Genomic DNA, 13,852 nt, shown 5'->3' on the forward strand with positions numbered 1-13,852 from the left:
ATATTTCGATAGTATACGTTCCAAGGAACATTTTGGTACCAAGAACTTGCGAGTAACAAATTATTTAAACAATGTTTCAGACGATAAAGTGCTCGGCTCGAGCGCCGATGCTGATAAACTAATTATTTTTCATGTGTTAGGGTTAGCAACAAAATCGGAAACGGGTATATTTCGATAGTATATGTTCCAAGGAACATTTTGATACCAAAAACTTGCGAGTAACAAATTCTATACATGTAAATTTTGGTCATAACGTTGCGACGCGCGACAATGCAGTTTTGATTATTTATCGGAATTTGTTTAACAATGTGATTTTTTCGATATTTCTTTGCACTATCCTAGAGCAACAAAAAAGCAACAAAATCTGGTGCCTTTGTTTTTTTGATATCGCAGCTCTATATCCATTTTTTCATTATGGGGGGGTCCAGCTTTATATTAACCTGGACCCCCCATTTTTTTTTTTTATTGCTGCTAAACGGTTGGAGCAACAAAATTCGCTCTAGAGCAACTAATTAGCAACAAAAGAGCACTAAATTTTTGACCTATCGCGAAGTTGATTTTCGATGGTGGGGGGTCCAGGTTAATGGGGGTAGTAATGCCCACTAATGCCGGCTAATGCCTAAGCAATGCTCACTAATACCCTAGTAATGCCCAGTAATGCCCAGTAATGCCCCAAATGTGTATTGCCACCGCAATGCCCTCAGCGGTTTACCCCTTGGTTTCAGCGCATTTGTCCTTAAGGATAATCATTGGAATTCTTCGGGGGGCTACCAGAACTCTCAATAGAATGCCGGATTTTCGAAAAAAATTTTGTCTTATGTGGACTTGGAAAAATCCGAAATCTGAAACTTCGTAGCTCTAGAACTTTATACTTAGATATTGATTTCAGTGCATCTGTCATTAAGCATAATTGTTAGAACTCTTTGGGGGGCTCTCAGAACTCATAACAGAAAGGCCGAAATCTGAAAAAAAATTGTTTCAAAAATCCGCTATTTTTTTGAGAGTTCTGGTTGCCTCCCAAAGAGTTCTATCAAATGTCCTATATGGAACAAGATGTTAAAATGAACGGTAAAGAAGTTATAGCCCTTTGAAATTTCGGAATCGTGAACTTGACCCCCCCGAAACTTCAAATAGTGTTTTCACCGCTTTAATCAACGGAACTCTTTCTAAAATTGATAGGGAACTCTAGAACTCTTCGGGGGGCAATCAGAACTCTGCTTATTTTTTCAATATTTTGAAAATGAGGGGCCAGCTTCACAGAGGTAAAAATAAAATATTTAGCTCGAGATTGCTAAGCAAAATTAGTAGTTAGAAAGGTCAAAAAACACGAGCATTTTTTTAGTTTATTGAGTTTTTGTTTAAAAATGCGAAGGTATATTAATATTATACAAAACAATGAAATTTGACATACATTTGGGTTTTTGTTATTTGTACTTGGGTTTTTGTACAAAACCCAGTGAGTTTTTGTACAAAACCCAGTGAGTTTTTGTAAACTGGGTTTTTCTGTGCCAACCCTGCTTTATATACATATATAATTAATATATTACATATATTGTGTTAATATTTGATATATAAGGCCAAACTGATTAATTTCACTTTTTATAAATTTTCCAATTTCAGTATCAAAGTATATGATTAATTCATAACTTCACTGTAAGAAATTTCTGTTGGGAACTTCCAAAAGTGTTGGAAGTTTTTATTCAACAAAAATGTGCTGTAAATTTAAACAGTTATATTGTGAAGTTACAATAATATTTTGTGGTAAAGTATATGCAAATCTCTAATACACATATGCGGCACACCAGTTTTGTAAATTCACAACAAATTTCTATTGTTCACAAATATTTCTAACAGTGTTCATCAACTTTCTCTGCTTTGTTGATTTTATGAATTTAATCAGTTTCTCCTTTCGAAGGGATCTTAGAGAGAAGGAAATTGACTTAAAAAATATCTATGTACCTAAACTGTGAATTCGGATTTCACTCACGTACGAAGCCGGCATATCCAAATGTTTTTCTTGCTTCACGGCAACGTCTTCCTCGATTTCGTCCGTGTCTTTTCGTACGATTCGCGGTTCACCAGGAAGCAAATGTTCCCAGAATTCGATTTTGCTCAAATCCCAGTTAATTTGCGCACAACCGTTTCCACGAGGCTGCATATTTACCCAGTAATTTTTATCATTCCAAATACTCTCAACTCCCAGATACAATAAATTGGTTTCTTCATCAGCCGGATTGTAAAACATTCCAGAAGAAGGCTCAAGGAAGATCGGTTCAATAATTTCTTGATTTCTCACACCTTTATCGTCTGGTAAAATAACCACCCACGCATGTATTTGTTGACCGAAATATTTATCAGGTTGCGGACGCTCGAATTCCTTAGAACCATAAAATTGAATGAATGATTACGATGGAAATCAATATATCAAATTGTAATCACAATCATAAAATCGGTAGTAAGCTTTACAAAGAGAAGCAAGAACTTTTTTAAATTTTTCATCTTAATTTATCTTCAGTACGAAAAAATCTATTAAATTCTTATTATGCGTCGTTATTGAATAATAAGATATACTTATTATATCCATTAAGCAACTGTTACAAATATAAATCATCATAATAAAAAAGTCCATGAAAGCCAACTGTGGATGGAAATTGTATAAAAGAATATGTATGATTAAGATTAAATATATATTCTTTTACACAATTTCCAATGTTAGCTTTATGGGCGCTTTTATTGTGATGATTTATTTTATTTTCAGTCTTTGATTTTATATATATTATTACAAATATATTAAATAACATCGGAGATAAAACAGAACTTTCTTTTATACACATACAGTGATCATCCTCTGATGCTCTTCTTTTTGTCGTTGTAATTCTGCCTCCGCTTTTGCTCTCTTGCGAGATTCCAACTCTAAGAGAAATTGACTCCTGAAATCAGGCGGTGGCTTTAATTGATACTTGACGATTTTAGGTTTTTCGACCGGTGGTAGTACTTGCTCAATCTTTGGCAAATACGGGCAAGTTCTTCTGGTCATGTCACAGAGCACTTGCTCGCGTGATGCATATCCGCTCACCACGAATGCATTGTAATCCTGTCCCAGCAGTAAGCTTACTAGAAGCGTCGCGTACTCGAAACTGTTACCCTTCTGAAAGTTTAATATCCACGTCGGCGAGCACAAGTGTTCAGGCTGAAAGAAAGACCGCGATTATTAAATAATAAAATAGGAATTTTTACTCAATGTTGTCTTTTGGACAATTTAATTTTAATATATTAAATTCTTACAACGATGACCTTTTAGAAGTGTTTCTAAGGCCCAGTTTCACAATTCACGGTTAACTCTTAACCGAGGTTCAACTTGTTTCTCATCTCTTTCCAATTCTAGAATTGAAAAGAAATAATGAATAAGTTGAACCTCGATTAAGAGTTAACCGTGAATTGTGAAACTGGGACTTATAGTCTTCTTGATTTAATAAAAATTTATAAATACAATTGAATTGAGTCATTACGATTTTATGAATTTGACACAGAGAGTTAGCCCGGAAATGCTGAAGTAGGGTCGCGGCGAGCAATTTTGAAAAAATTTTAATTACAGCTTTCTATAGCTGTATAAGCATAATAATCTCATTTTTTACCTATTCCGAACCCAGACAGCACAGAATATTTATGATAAATATTTATTATTTTATTTTTTTAATGTTATATAAATATTTTATACATATTTTATATAAAGCTTTATTAAATATTTATTAATGTTTATAATAAATGTTTATGATCTATGCAATGTAAGATGTATCACACAAATATTTACAAAATATTTAAAATAAGCCTTCCAAATATTTAAAAATATTTTGTAAATATTTTATGCTGTCTGGAAACTTGATTTTCGATGGTTGGAGGGGGGGTTCAGCTTAATAGACGTTATTATTTTTCTAAGAGAAGCATCTCTGTGTATAATAATAAGTCATGAATTCAATACTATTACAGTTGTTCAGATATTCATATCGATAAACAAAATAATTGATAATGTTTACATATCTCAATTTTCTAAATCCACCGGATCTATTTAATAGCGATATAAACTCATCCAGAACTGACCGTCCTTATTATTCCTTCATTACTAAAGTACATAAGAATGTATATAGTCCTTCAATAATTATATCAATAATGTTGAAGATAACGGTAGAAATTAACATTATCAACAGAAAACTTTGTGTAGCTGAAGCTAGATAGATAATTCAGTTTATTGGCCTACTGTAGGTACAAACACAGCCATTTCACATACTTTCGCAATCGCGACCTTTCAGAAAGGTGGCGTATTAATATTACTAAAAAAAGAAAATGGAACTTAATGTAATATCTGGAAGATTTTAAACGCACTCAAATTATTTGAATAAGCAAAACAAGAAGGGAAAAAGGAAATTAGGTTGGAACGAAACTAACAATAAGTAAACAATTGCACGCAGCCTCAAACTTTAACGCTTATACAAATGAAATGTTATATATCTATCTTACATTTAATAAAAAATTCCGTAATTAACTCTAATTCAGTCATTTTCTTTAAAATTTCCCTAATATCGACAGTGGTTTTTATATTTAGCTTATGGAATTTTTCGATCTCCTTCGTTATTAAACTTAGAACATTCCTATAAAATGTGGTTCGCATCTTCGGTGAATCCGCAGGAGCACAGATCACTATCCGTAATTTTAAACCTGTATAAACTACTTTTCAAAGAGTTACGACCGCTGCGTAATCTATTGATATTGACAATAGCTTTCCTATTCAAATTACTAGCGTGGGGAACCACGGTTTCACCAATTGAGAATGATACATCTGAAAAAAATTCAGTGCCTTTATTTAAAATATGTGAAACAAGAAATCTTCGTTATCTTTGATATATTTGGATTTAAAAATGTTAACAATGTCCGAATGAGGGACTTGTAGCGGCTTTTTTGGCTAATACATCCGCATTTTCATTTCCTAAGATGTTTTTATGAGCAGGAATCCAAATAAGCTCTATATCTTTATTTTTTTCCGTACAATTGATAATGGATTGATTTATCTCTTGGATCACATGAGACTGATGTTTTAATTTACATGTGTTATTAAGAGCGCTGAGAACGCTCTTGGAGTCAGAAAAAATTGAAAAATTTTTTATCTCGGACTTACTTATTTAATTTAAGGCAGTTAATATGGCAATAACGTCAGCAGTGTAAATTGAAGTAACATCAAAAAGTTTAAAACTAGTTATAAATTATCATTTGAGCTCCAATTAGCTATGCCAATAGACGAATTTGCGTTGTTTATTATTCTAGAGCCGTCAGTATAAATAGTGGTGCGTTCAATTACTTTGTCCTGAAACAAATGTAAGAATTCTAAATTTGCGTTGGAAGCTTCTTTGATTACAATTTCGCTATTGAGATCTATGTTACTTGTGTTACATAGATTTTTAAAATTCATTTAGGAATTGGTGATTTATAAACAATGTTCGCATATGGGCTTACTATCTCGTATGAGCTAACTAACATGGATTTATCGAAGTTGCTCTCGTAAACATGATGTAGCGAGAGTTGCGTAGCTGAAACACAAGTAAGCCGTAAGCTGTTGCCCTCTTGTGGCAAGTACTGCAATTAAAATACGAAATGTAACTCAACGTAATTCCAAGGATAACTTTAAAATAAATTTATTCAAAGAACAATACGTCCAAAATACGTCCAATACGTCCAATGTGGTTTAATTTTAATCTCGGTTCAATAAACTCTTCATCTTTTTCTAGTTTTAAGAATTAGAAAAAGATAAAGAGTAAGTTGAATCAAGATTAAAGTTAATCTACATTGAAACGGAGATTAATGATGGTTTTGAGGAGTCTTATGTCCGCATTTTGAGCATATTGGTTGGTCTATGGGTAACTTTACAAAAATGTGACGTATCGCGCAACGGTATCATAATTAATAAACTGTAAAATTGTGTATCATATTTTTGCGACTGTCGCATGTAGAGAGGTCCTCCAATACCGACGGAGGATAATTGCTCGGATGTATCTGCCACGTGCCTCCTATCAGTCCATCCAGAGAGAAGTAATAATAATAATAATACCAAAGAGTAAATACGTGAACACATTCAGTAATCGTCGACGTAAGCGGTAGGGATGTGAAACGGAGTGAGATAGAATGTATACAAGCAAACGTGGGGAGCACGTGGCGTGGCGTGCGTATCGTCCTCGGTCCATGACCTACGCCACTGTATTATAATCTACGAGTAGAATTTATTGCATCGTACAACGCCGCACTCTCGTTCTCTCTTCGTACTTTGTAGGACGATAGAGAGGAAAAGAGGGGGAAAAGCGAGAGAGTAACAGAAACAGACGAGGAGGAAAAATACGTTGCGAACGTTGCGCGTCACAACGCGTGTCCCAGTGATCGCGTTTAAACAGTTTCCTCCCACTCTCCCTCTCTCTCTCTCTCTCTCTCTCTCTCTCGATATCCTTCCATCGTTCATTCTTCCCTCTATTTCTCTTTGCTCTTCAACTTTTTATCTCTGTGACAAATTAAAGGAAGAACAATCTCACGGGAAAATTCATAGAATGGAGGCATCGAAACGCGCGGACGTTTCTCGTGTTCGTCTTTCGCTTTTGGCGGATCTCGTCGCGTCTTGGAACGTTATAGGGAAAGGACTCTTTTTTGCAGGCGCGTAGTAGAGAAGTCTGGACAACGACGACGACGACGACGACGATGGTGACGACGAGGGTAGAGAGATGGTCAGTGGGTGGCGGTGACGGCAACGACGGTATCCCTCGACCCTTTCGCCCACTTCCGCCCCCTCTGACCACCCGACCCAACCCATACCGAAGCAACCTACCTACCTCCCTTCCGCCTCTTCCCCTTCGCGCCTCCCCTCGTCGCCGTCGTTGCCCTCGGCCGTCTCTCTCCGCGCCTCGTCTCGCCTCGCTTCGCCTCGCCGCGCCGCGCCGCGCCGCGCCGCGTCGTCATTCCGTCCTCTCCCCTCGTATCCCCCCTTCCCCCCGTCACCCGAGCCGAGCCAAGCCGCGCCGCGCTGCGCCGCGCCGCGCCGCTACGGCCCCGCGCGTCACCCTCATTCCGCGCGACCCCTTCGACCGGCATCCACGTGGGACGCAAGACGAGGGTGTGAGGTAGCAGACAACGCGGAGATACCACCGCGCCGCGGCAGCTGGCACAGTGTTTCTCAACCACGAACTTTACGCGAGAAACCCGCACTCTCCGCGTATTAATTCGTTCACGCCGTATGAGCGGTAATTTACAACTCTCGGACTAAGCTGGATGCACGCTCTCGCGCTCGCGCATACGTACGGACGTATTACAAAATATACCGAGCGCGCAGCGAGATGATAAATAGACCACGCGGGGATTTAACAGCCACTTGGGTGAAAATTACGAGCGCCCCGGTATTTTGAGATTTTCTGCTTTTCTTCTTGCTTCTCTTCTCCCGTCATGCACAGTTAACCGTCGTTTCTCTCATCCATCGCCGCTCTACGTCAAAATTTCGCTTTCGACCGTAAAACGATCGTCTTTACGTGAAAAGTCACATCGACAATTTTGCGAAATTATAATTTATTACTTTTTCCAAAGTGCTCATCTACCTCGTCAATTCGTTGACCCATTTCATCGTGTTCGTGATTTTTAACTCGATCCGAGTGACGCGAAACCGTGCGCGGCAAAATGGCGCGCAGTAACGAAGGCGCGAGGTTGTTAAGCGCGACGAAATCGTGCTTTAAAGCGGATGGATTCGAATGGCGAACGAACGCGCGGTCGTCGAGGCAAATCGTAAAAGATAGACGTCCGAGGGTTACACGCCGTCGCGATCCATCGTCTAAAAATATATCGCTCTCTCATCGACGTATCTCGTTGCCGACATTATGCGTCGCGCAATTCGCTCGCGATTCGTGTCCGCGACGAAGAGAGAGAGAGAGAGAGAGAAAAAGAAAAAGAGAATGATGGAGTCTCCTCACGCGGATCGCGGATCTCCGGATTTATACACGGTACAACGTCGTTACACGAGCGTCGCGCTCACAGGGAACGAGCGAACCGGGCGATGATCAAAGTAGGACGCTCGAAAGCACGGATCGAAGCGCTGATTAGTCGAGGCTTCGAGCGAGGTGCTGCGAGATAGCGCTTTTCGGAGCGCCTCGATGTCGTACCGTCGGTGCCGCGCGGCGTATCGAGGACGTTATCCGTGGACCCGAGCGTCTGTGTACGTGCGTGTGCATGTGTCCCGGGCGCGCGCGCGCGCTCGCAAACCCTCATATACGCGCTCGTGTGCCTGTGTACGAGCTCGCGAGGGAAGATGGAACGGCGGAGCGAGCGACCGAGGGAGAAGCACGGTCGGTGACGAAGGGGAGGAGAGTTCGCTCTCGCGAGTACGAGAGGGCGACAGGGAAAGGGACAGAGAGAAACCAATGCAAGGGGCAGACAGAGAGAGAGATTGAGAGAGAGGGTCGGGACGAGGGCCTAAATCAGGGGCGATCGCGCTGAGCGACGTCGCTATCTCTGAATATGCGAACCACTATTTGGCGTCCGCGGCGCGCACGTACCTAGAGAGAGAGAGAGAGAGGGGGGGAGAGAGAGAGAGAGAGAGAGAGAGAGAGAGAGAACCCCGTATTACTAGATACTAGATAGTACCTAGCCTCTGCCCGTAGCCTATGTACTACCTCACCCGTCCCCGTAGAGACGCGCGTGTAAGTGCGCGAGGTGGAAAACGCCTTGCACACACGCGCACGTATACACACATACACACATGTATGTATGTACGGCTATGTACGCGCGTGCATGTGCATGTGTGCTTACACCTACGCGGTTACATGCCCTGCGAACCGTGCACATGAGAGCCAACGGCGAGAGCATCGAACATGCCGGCATCCCTTCGCTCCCTGTGTACGCGGTGTGCGGAAAACTGCAGAATAAAGTCGAACCCTCTCGCGATCGCAGGAGACGACAACGCGTTCGACTATATCGTCGTCGTTCTCGTCGTCGTCGTCGTCGAAGCGCGCGGTTTTATCGCGCGGCATCATTACGTGCGCGCCGTACCAACTCGAGAGGACGTACTATATATACGAAGGGGACGTTCGTTAAAGGCGAATATCGAAAAATGAGGGCTGCCGTTACGTCAAAGACGCACGAGCGGGCTCGTCGAAGCCCTGAAGATTATTTGGCTTCGCGTCCGTTCTTCGACGCTACTTCTACGTTCTCTTTTTTAGAATTCGTACCTTTGAAAACGAGATACACGTTGAAGGAACGCTCATTAAGGTAGAATATTGAAAAATAAGCACCCTTACAGGACCATTAGACTACCTATCTACGTGTCTTTGAAACGCTGCTGGCGTTCATGTATTTTTGAGATACGTGATATACTTCTGCATACAGATATTAAATAGAAGCGAGGTTATTGAAAAAAACAAAAAAAACGTGTGCTATTTCGAGGTCGAGTACGCCTAGCGTAATCGCGATCGCAATGTGAGGCGTCGCGGATCTCGACCGCGAATAGCGTGTAGAGCTGGTTTACGATATTTTCTCGATAAAACGCCGGCAAACGATCGGCGGTGATTTCGCGCCATTAATCGGGATTTCCACCTAATTTGAACCTCGTAAGCGCGTTCGCGCGGCGTCTTCTTCTGTCCCTTGTCGCGCGAGCCGCCGGTTGACGAAGGTATTAAACGTGTCTATTTTTGCGCGCCGCGCTCGCGACAAAGCGCGACGAAGCGAGGCGAGAGCCTCGGCTCTTTCGCACGTCGACATCGGCGTCTGCGGCGCGCGAACGACGCAGTGACGTCAGTATTTGCGCGCGATGACGCGCCGCGAGGGACACGTGGGCGAGGAGGAGGGTGCCATCGGCAGAAATGTTATATTCGACGGTATTTAACGCGGCCGGTGTCGCTGGCGTTAAACGTTGCCATGCACGTCATAATTGCTCCCGGTATGCGCTTCCGCCCCCCCAAAAACGCCGCCGCCGTCGCCGCCGCCGCCGCGTGGGCGGTCGCCCGACGAGTTTGAAACTTTGTCGTGCAACTGAACGGATTATAACGCGTTGATTGTGCGCGGGACGAGCGCGGGAAGAGAGCTCGGAACTTTATAAACACCACGTCCGCGCGGGTTTCCGCGAAAATGCCAGAGAAGTTGCCATCGGGTTGCCTAGAAGTTGTCTACAAGATCGACTCTTGAATCGGGGCTTCCGTGTCTCTCTTAAGTCTGCATGCAAAGTAAAATGAGAAATAAAAAAGAAAAAACGAGAGAAGCGTTACGTATCTATATGTAGCAATCGCCGAAGTGTTTTTCGCGGGGTCTCGGAATTACCGGATACCAACTTCCGGCGCGCTCGAGCAACCCTTTCGGCGATTCGCCCTCGCGCTGCGAACATAAATTGACTTATTAACGATTCCGGGGAGAAAGAAAGTAACGATACGCCGGAGAGAAAGAAAAAAAAAGCTGCCATGTCACGTGATCGTGGAGACCCCGAAATTCGCCGCCCGCCCAAACGGATACCGGTCGCCGATCGTTACGTATAGCGGTGTAACGTATGTACGCGGTGCGATCGAGGCTCACTGTACTCTCTAACGAGCGGTACACGTGTTCTGACGTCTGCGCTATAAAATACGTACGGGCACGCGCTTACGGGACTCATGTATGTGCGCCACTACCATCATATGAGTCACGCGAGCGAGCGAGTGAGTGCGAGTGCGAGCCGGCCGGCCGGCCGGCTCGTTGGAAGCTCTAGAGCCGGTTTTCAATGAGCGAGCGGGCCGGAAGAAGAGGGAGAAACGGCGTAATACCGAGAGAAAGAGAACGCGGAAGGGGATGGAAGAGTAGGAGGAAGAGGAGGAAGTGAGGGTTGGTGAGGGCAGACAAGGGCGGATGCGCGGGAGAGCAAGAACGAGAGAGAGAGAGAGAGAATGAGCGAAAGAGGAGGGAGGAGGGGAGGGAGAGAGGGAGGAACATAAACCCTTATCGAAATCGTGATTCACCCCACATTCTCCGGAGACCCCCTAACCTATTAACATCCATATCACAATAACAGATACACGTGTACGCCGCCGCTGTATTCCCACACCGTCTCTCTTGTCTTCGTCTCGCTCTCTCCGTCCGCTTTCGCATCGCTCGCATCCGTAATTGCTCGCGGCGCGGCGTATCGTGAAAAAAATGAGGATGAGATAAAGAGCGAAAGAGACAAAGGCACGCGAAAAGAGAGGGACAGTAAAGTGGCCATTATGTGCCGCGGGATTTTGGGATTAAAATGAATTTTCGATCGTACGCTTTCGTCTCCGCTTCGATCTCTCTTTTTCCATCATGCACGATTCTCGCGCATATGCATGAAGATGCCGTCATTCAATACCGAAAATTCAATTGCAATTATTACCATTCGGCAAGTTTCTAAAAGATCTATTAACTAGAATTACCTCTTTATTACCTCTTATAGAAACTATAAATGAAAAAATTTATATCTTAAATATTCTCATATACACGGAAAGGATGGTTTTTTTATTCAAATATAAGTCTAAAAATTTATTTGTCATTTTCACTTAATATTTTCTAAAAATTTAGCTAGATACAGATCTGAAAATTATTTTGTTGGATTATTAAAATAATTATGTAGGACAGCTTAAGCTGATTGCTAGAATGTCAAAACTTTTTGCAGCGTTCCTCATCATGCTCGAGATTCCTACGTAATTATTTTAATGATTCAACAAAATTATTTTCAAATCTGTATCTATATATTATATAAATATAGTTAAATTTTTAAATACTTCAGCTAAATCTGTCCGTGTGTATATATATTTTTTCATATATATATGTTTCAAATTGATATTTTAAAAATCTAACAATTCATTAAACATTGCGAATATACATATATGCGATGAGAAATAGTATGATTATCGAAAAAATAGTATACTCTATAAATTCTTTAGAATGAAACTCATTTTAAAAGAATGATATTCTTCTGCCATTCTTGAAAAAGTGATATATTGTATTTAAATCATTTTAGACTATTTTCTGTTTACCATAGATTTCAAAGACTTTCATTTCTCATTTCTTTCATCTTTTTTCTTGAAATTTTCTTTGTGTTCTTGTGTGAAATTTTCTATGTAATTTTTTTATTTTGTCCAATATAAGAAATCAACTCCCAACAAAAAACACACAAAAACGAAAGTAAGTATTCCCACAGTTTTTTAAGTGCTGAATACGATTTACCAAATTGCTCTATCACGTTACAATTTTGAAAAGTTTGCAAGTGAAATTGTAAAAAGGACTATTTAACATATTTTAGCATATAACTGTGATATTTAACGTGTTGGAGCAATTTGGTAAATGACATCATATTTAGCGCTGAAAAACTTGTGGGAGATAATTATCCTGTGTTCAAAAAAGGTAATTTTTTGTTGAACAGTGAAATATGGTTTTCTAATAAAATATATTTTTTTATACAAATATAATTTTCGAATGCAACTAATTTAATTTGATTTATTATCTAATATTTATATAATTTTAACGAAGATCTTGAAGAGAGAGAGAGAGAGAGACAGAGAATTAAAAAGTTAATCGATAAAGTATTAATTTTCACAATGTTTAATTTAATAAAAATTACGTGGCATGAAAGATTCAAATATCGGATTAACATGCGAATAACAGGCGAGAGTTTAAAACTCGATCAATCACTAGCTTGATAATTCTCTCGTTATTAAAATATTCTCAACGGTTTTTATTTCTTTCGCAATATAATGTCAATTTCAATCATTTCTTAACGATAATCTTGATGTTAAGAGTAAAGTTGGATATCGCGTGAATTTTGATCGATTTCCCAAGATTCTATGAATAAAACATGAATTATATTTGAATCAATTATTATTATATGAATTACGTATGAATATATGAAATCTATCAGATCTCTGCAAAAGTAATATTACGATGGACAGTTTTTTGCAAATACATTAATTATCTCTTTTAATTTGTACTCTCCATTGACGTTACATGTAATTTTGCAAATGCATTCGGTTGTGTATATGTATAAAAAAGATGTGTATGAATGAGATACGTTCAGTCATGTCAGATGATAATGATCAACTAATAATTCACGATCGTTATTACGTGAAATATATATTAAAGCTGTTGATTTCAATTAATCTTGGATGAAATGCAGAAAATATTCGTATAAAAACAAACGATCCGACAGGTCGGCATCTTTAGCAAACTTTACGAGTTGAAGATTCAAGTTAAATCACGATAGGAGTGGCGGATTCGCATCGTTGCGATCGCGGGAGGAAAGGGAGGCGCGTTTGCTCGTCCCGTTCGCGTTTATTCAAGCGGAGAAATGGAAGCTGGTTTTCGGACGGACACCCAGTGCATCGAGATAGATAGGTAGATAGACGTCCGGATAGATGCATGCCACGGCAGGCAGGCAGTCGGTGTGTAAGGGATGCCAAGGGGGTGTGTAGGGAGCGCGAAGAGAGGATGGGTCGCGGCGAGATTCGAAGCGTAGGAGGATGAGAGGGTGGAAGTGGGTGAGCGCGAACGCGAACGACGGCAGCGTCGAGGGGATACCGAGTACCGAGGGGGAGGGGTGACGTGAAGAGGGTGGGCGGGTGGCGCGGGTTCTCTCGCTGATTACGTCGCAGGATGGTCAGGAGAGAGAAACCCCGGAGAGGATGCTGTGCTACGCCGCCGGTCGGATGGTCGGTGGTGTGGAGAGCGCGCGGAGAAGGCCGGTTCTCGCCGCGCTGGTGGATAGAGGCGAATATATCCGCAATGTCCTACCGTCGCCGACCCTACGCTCTTTCGCCAAACTCTATCTCTCTCGTCGTCGTCGTCGTCGTCGTCGTCGTCGTCG

The 13,852-nt window shown here is 41.3% G+C and overlaps 1 protein-coding gene across 1 annotated transcript in view; it reads right to left on the reverse strand.

The window, feature by feature from the left end:
• The window catches only part of LOC108727624 (dynein regulatory complex subunit 7), a 100,921-nt gene that overhangs the window by 33,764 nt on the left and 53,305 nt on the right, over positions 1-13,852 (reverse strand). The window contains exons 2-4 of the mRNA XM_018455797.1: positions 5,506-5,625; positions 2,837-3,190; positions 1,960-2,377 (exon numbers count right to left, since the gene is read on the reverse strand). Of these exons, the coding sequence (XP_018311299.1) occupies positions 1,960-2,377; positions 2,837-3,190; positions 5,506-5,625 (892 nt within the window). The remainder of the gene's footprint in view (positions 1-1,959; positions 2,378-2,836; positions 3,191-5,505; positions 5,626-13,852) is intronic.

This window comes from Mycetomoellerius zeteki, unplaced genomic scaffold (assembly GCF_001594055.1).
Source record: "Mycetomoellerius zeteki isolate Tzet28-1 unplaced genomic scaffold, Tzet1.0 scaffold517, whole genome shotgun sequence".
NCBI classification, from domain to species: domain Eukaryota; kingdom Metazoa; phylum Arthropoda; class Insecta; order Hymenoptera; family Formicidae; genus Mycetomoellerius; species Mycetomoellerius zeteki.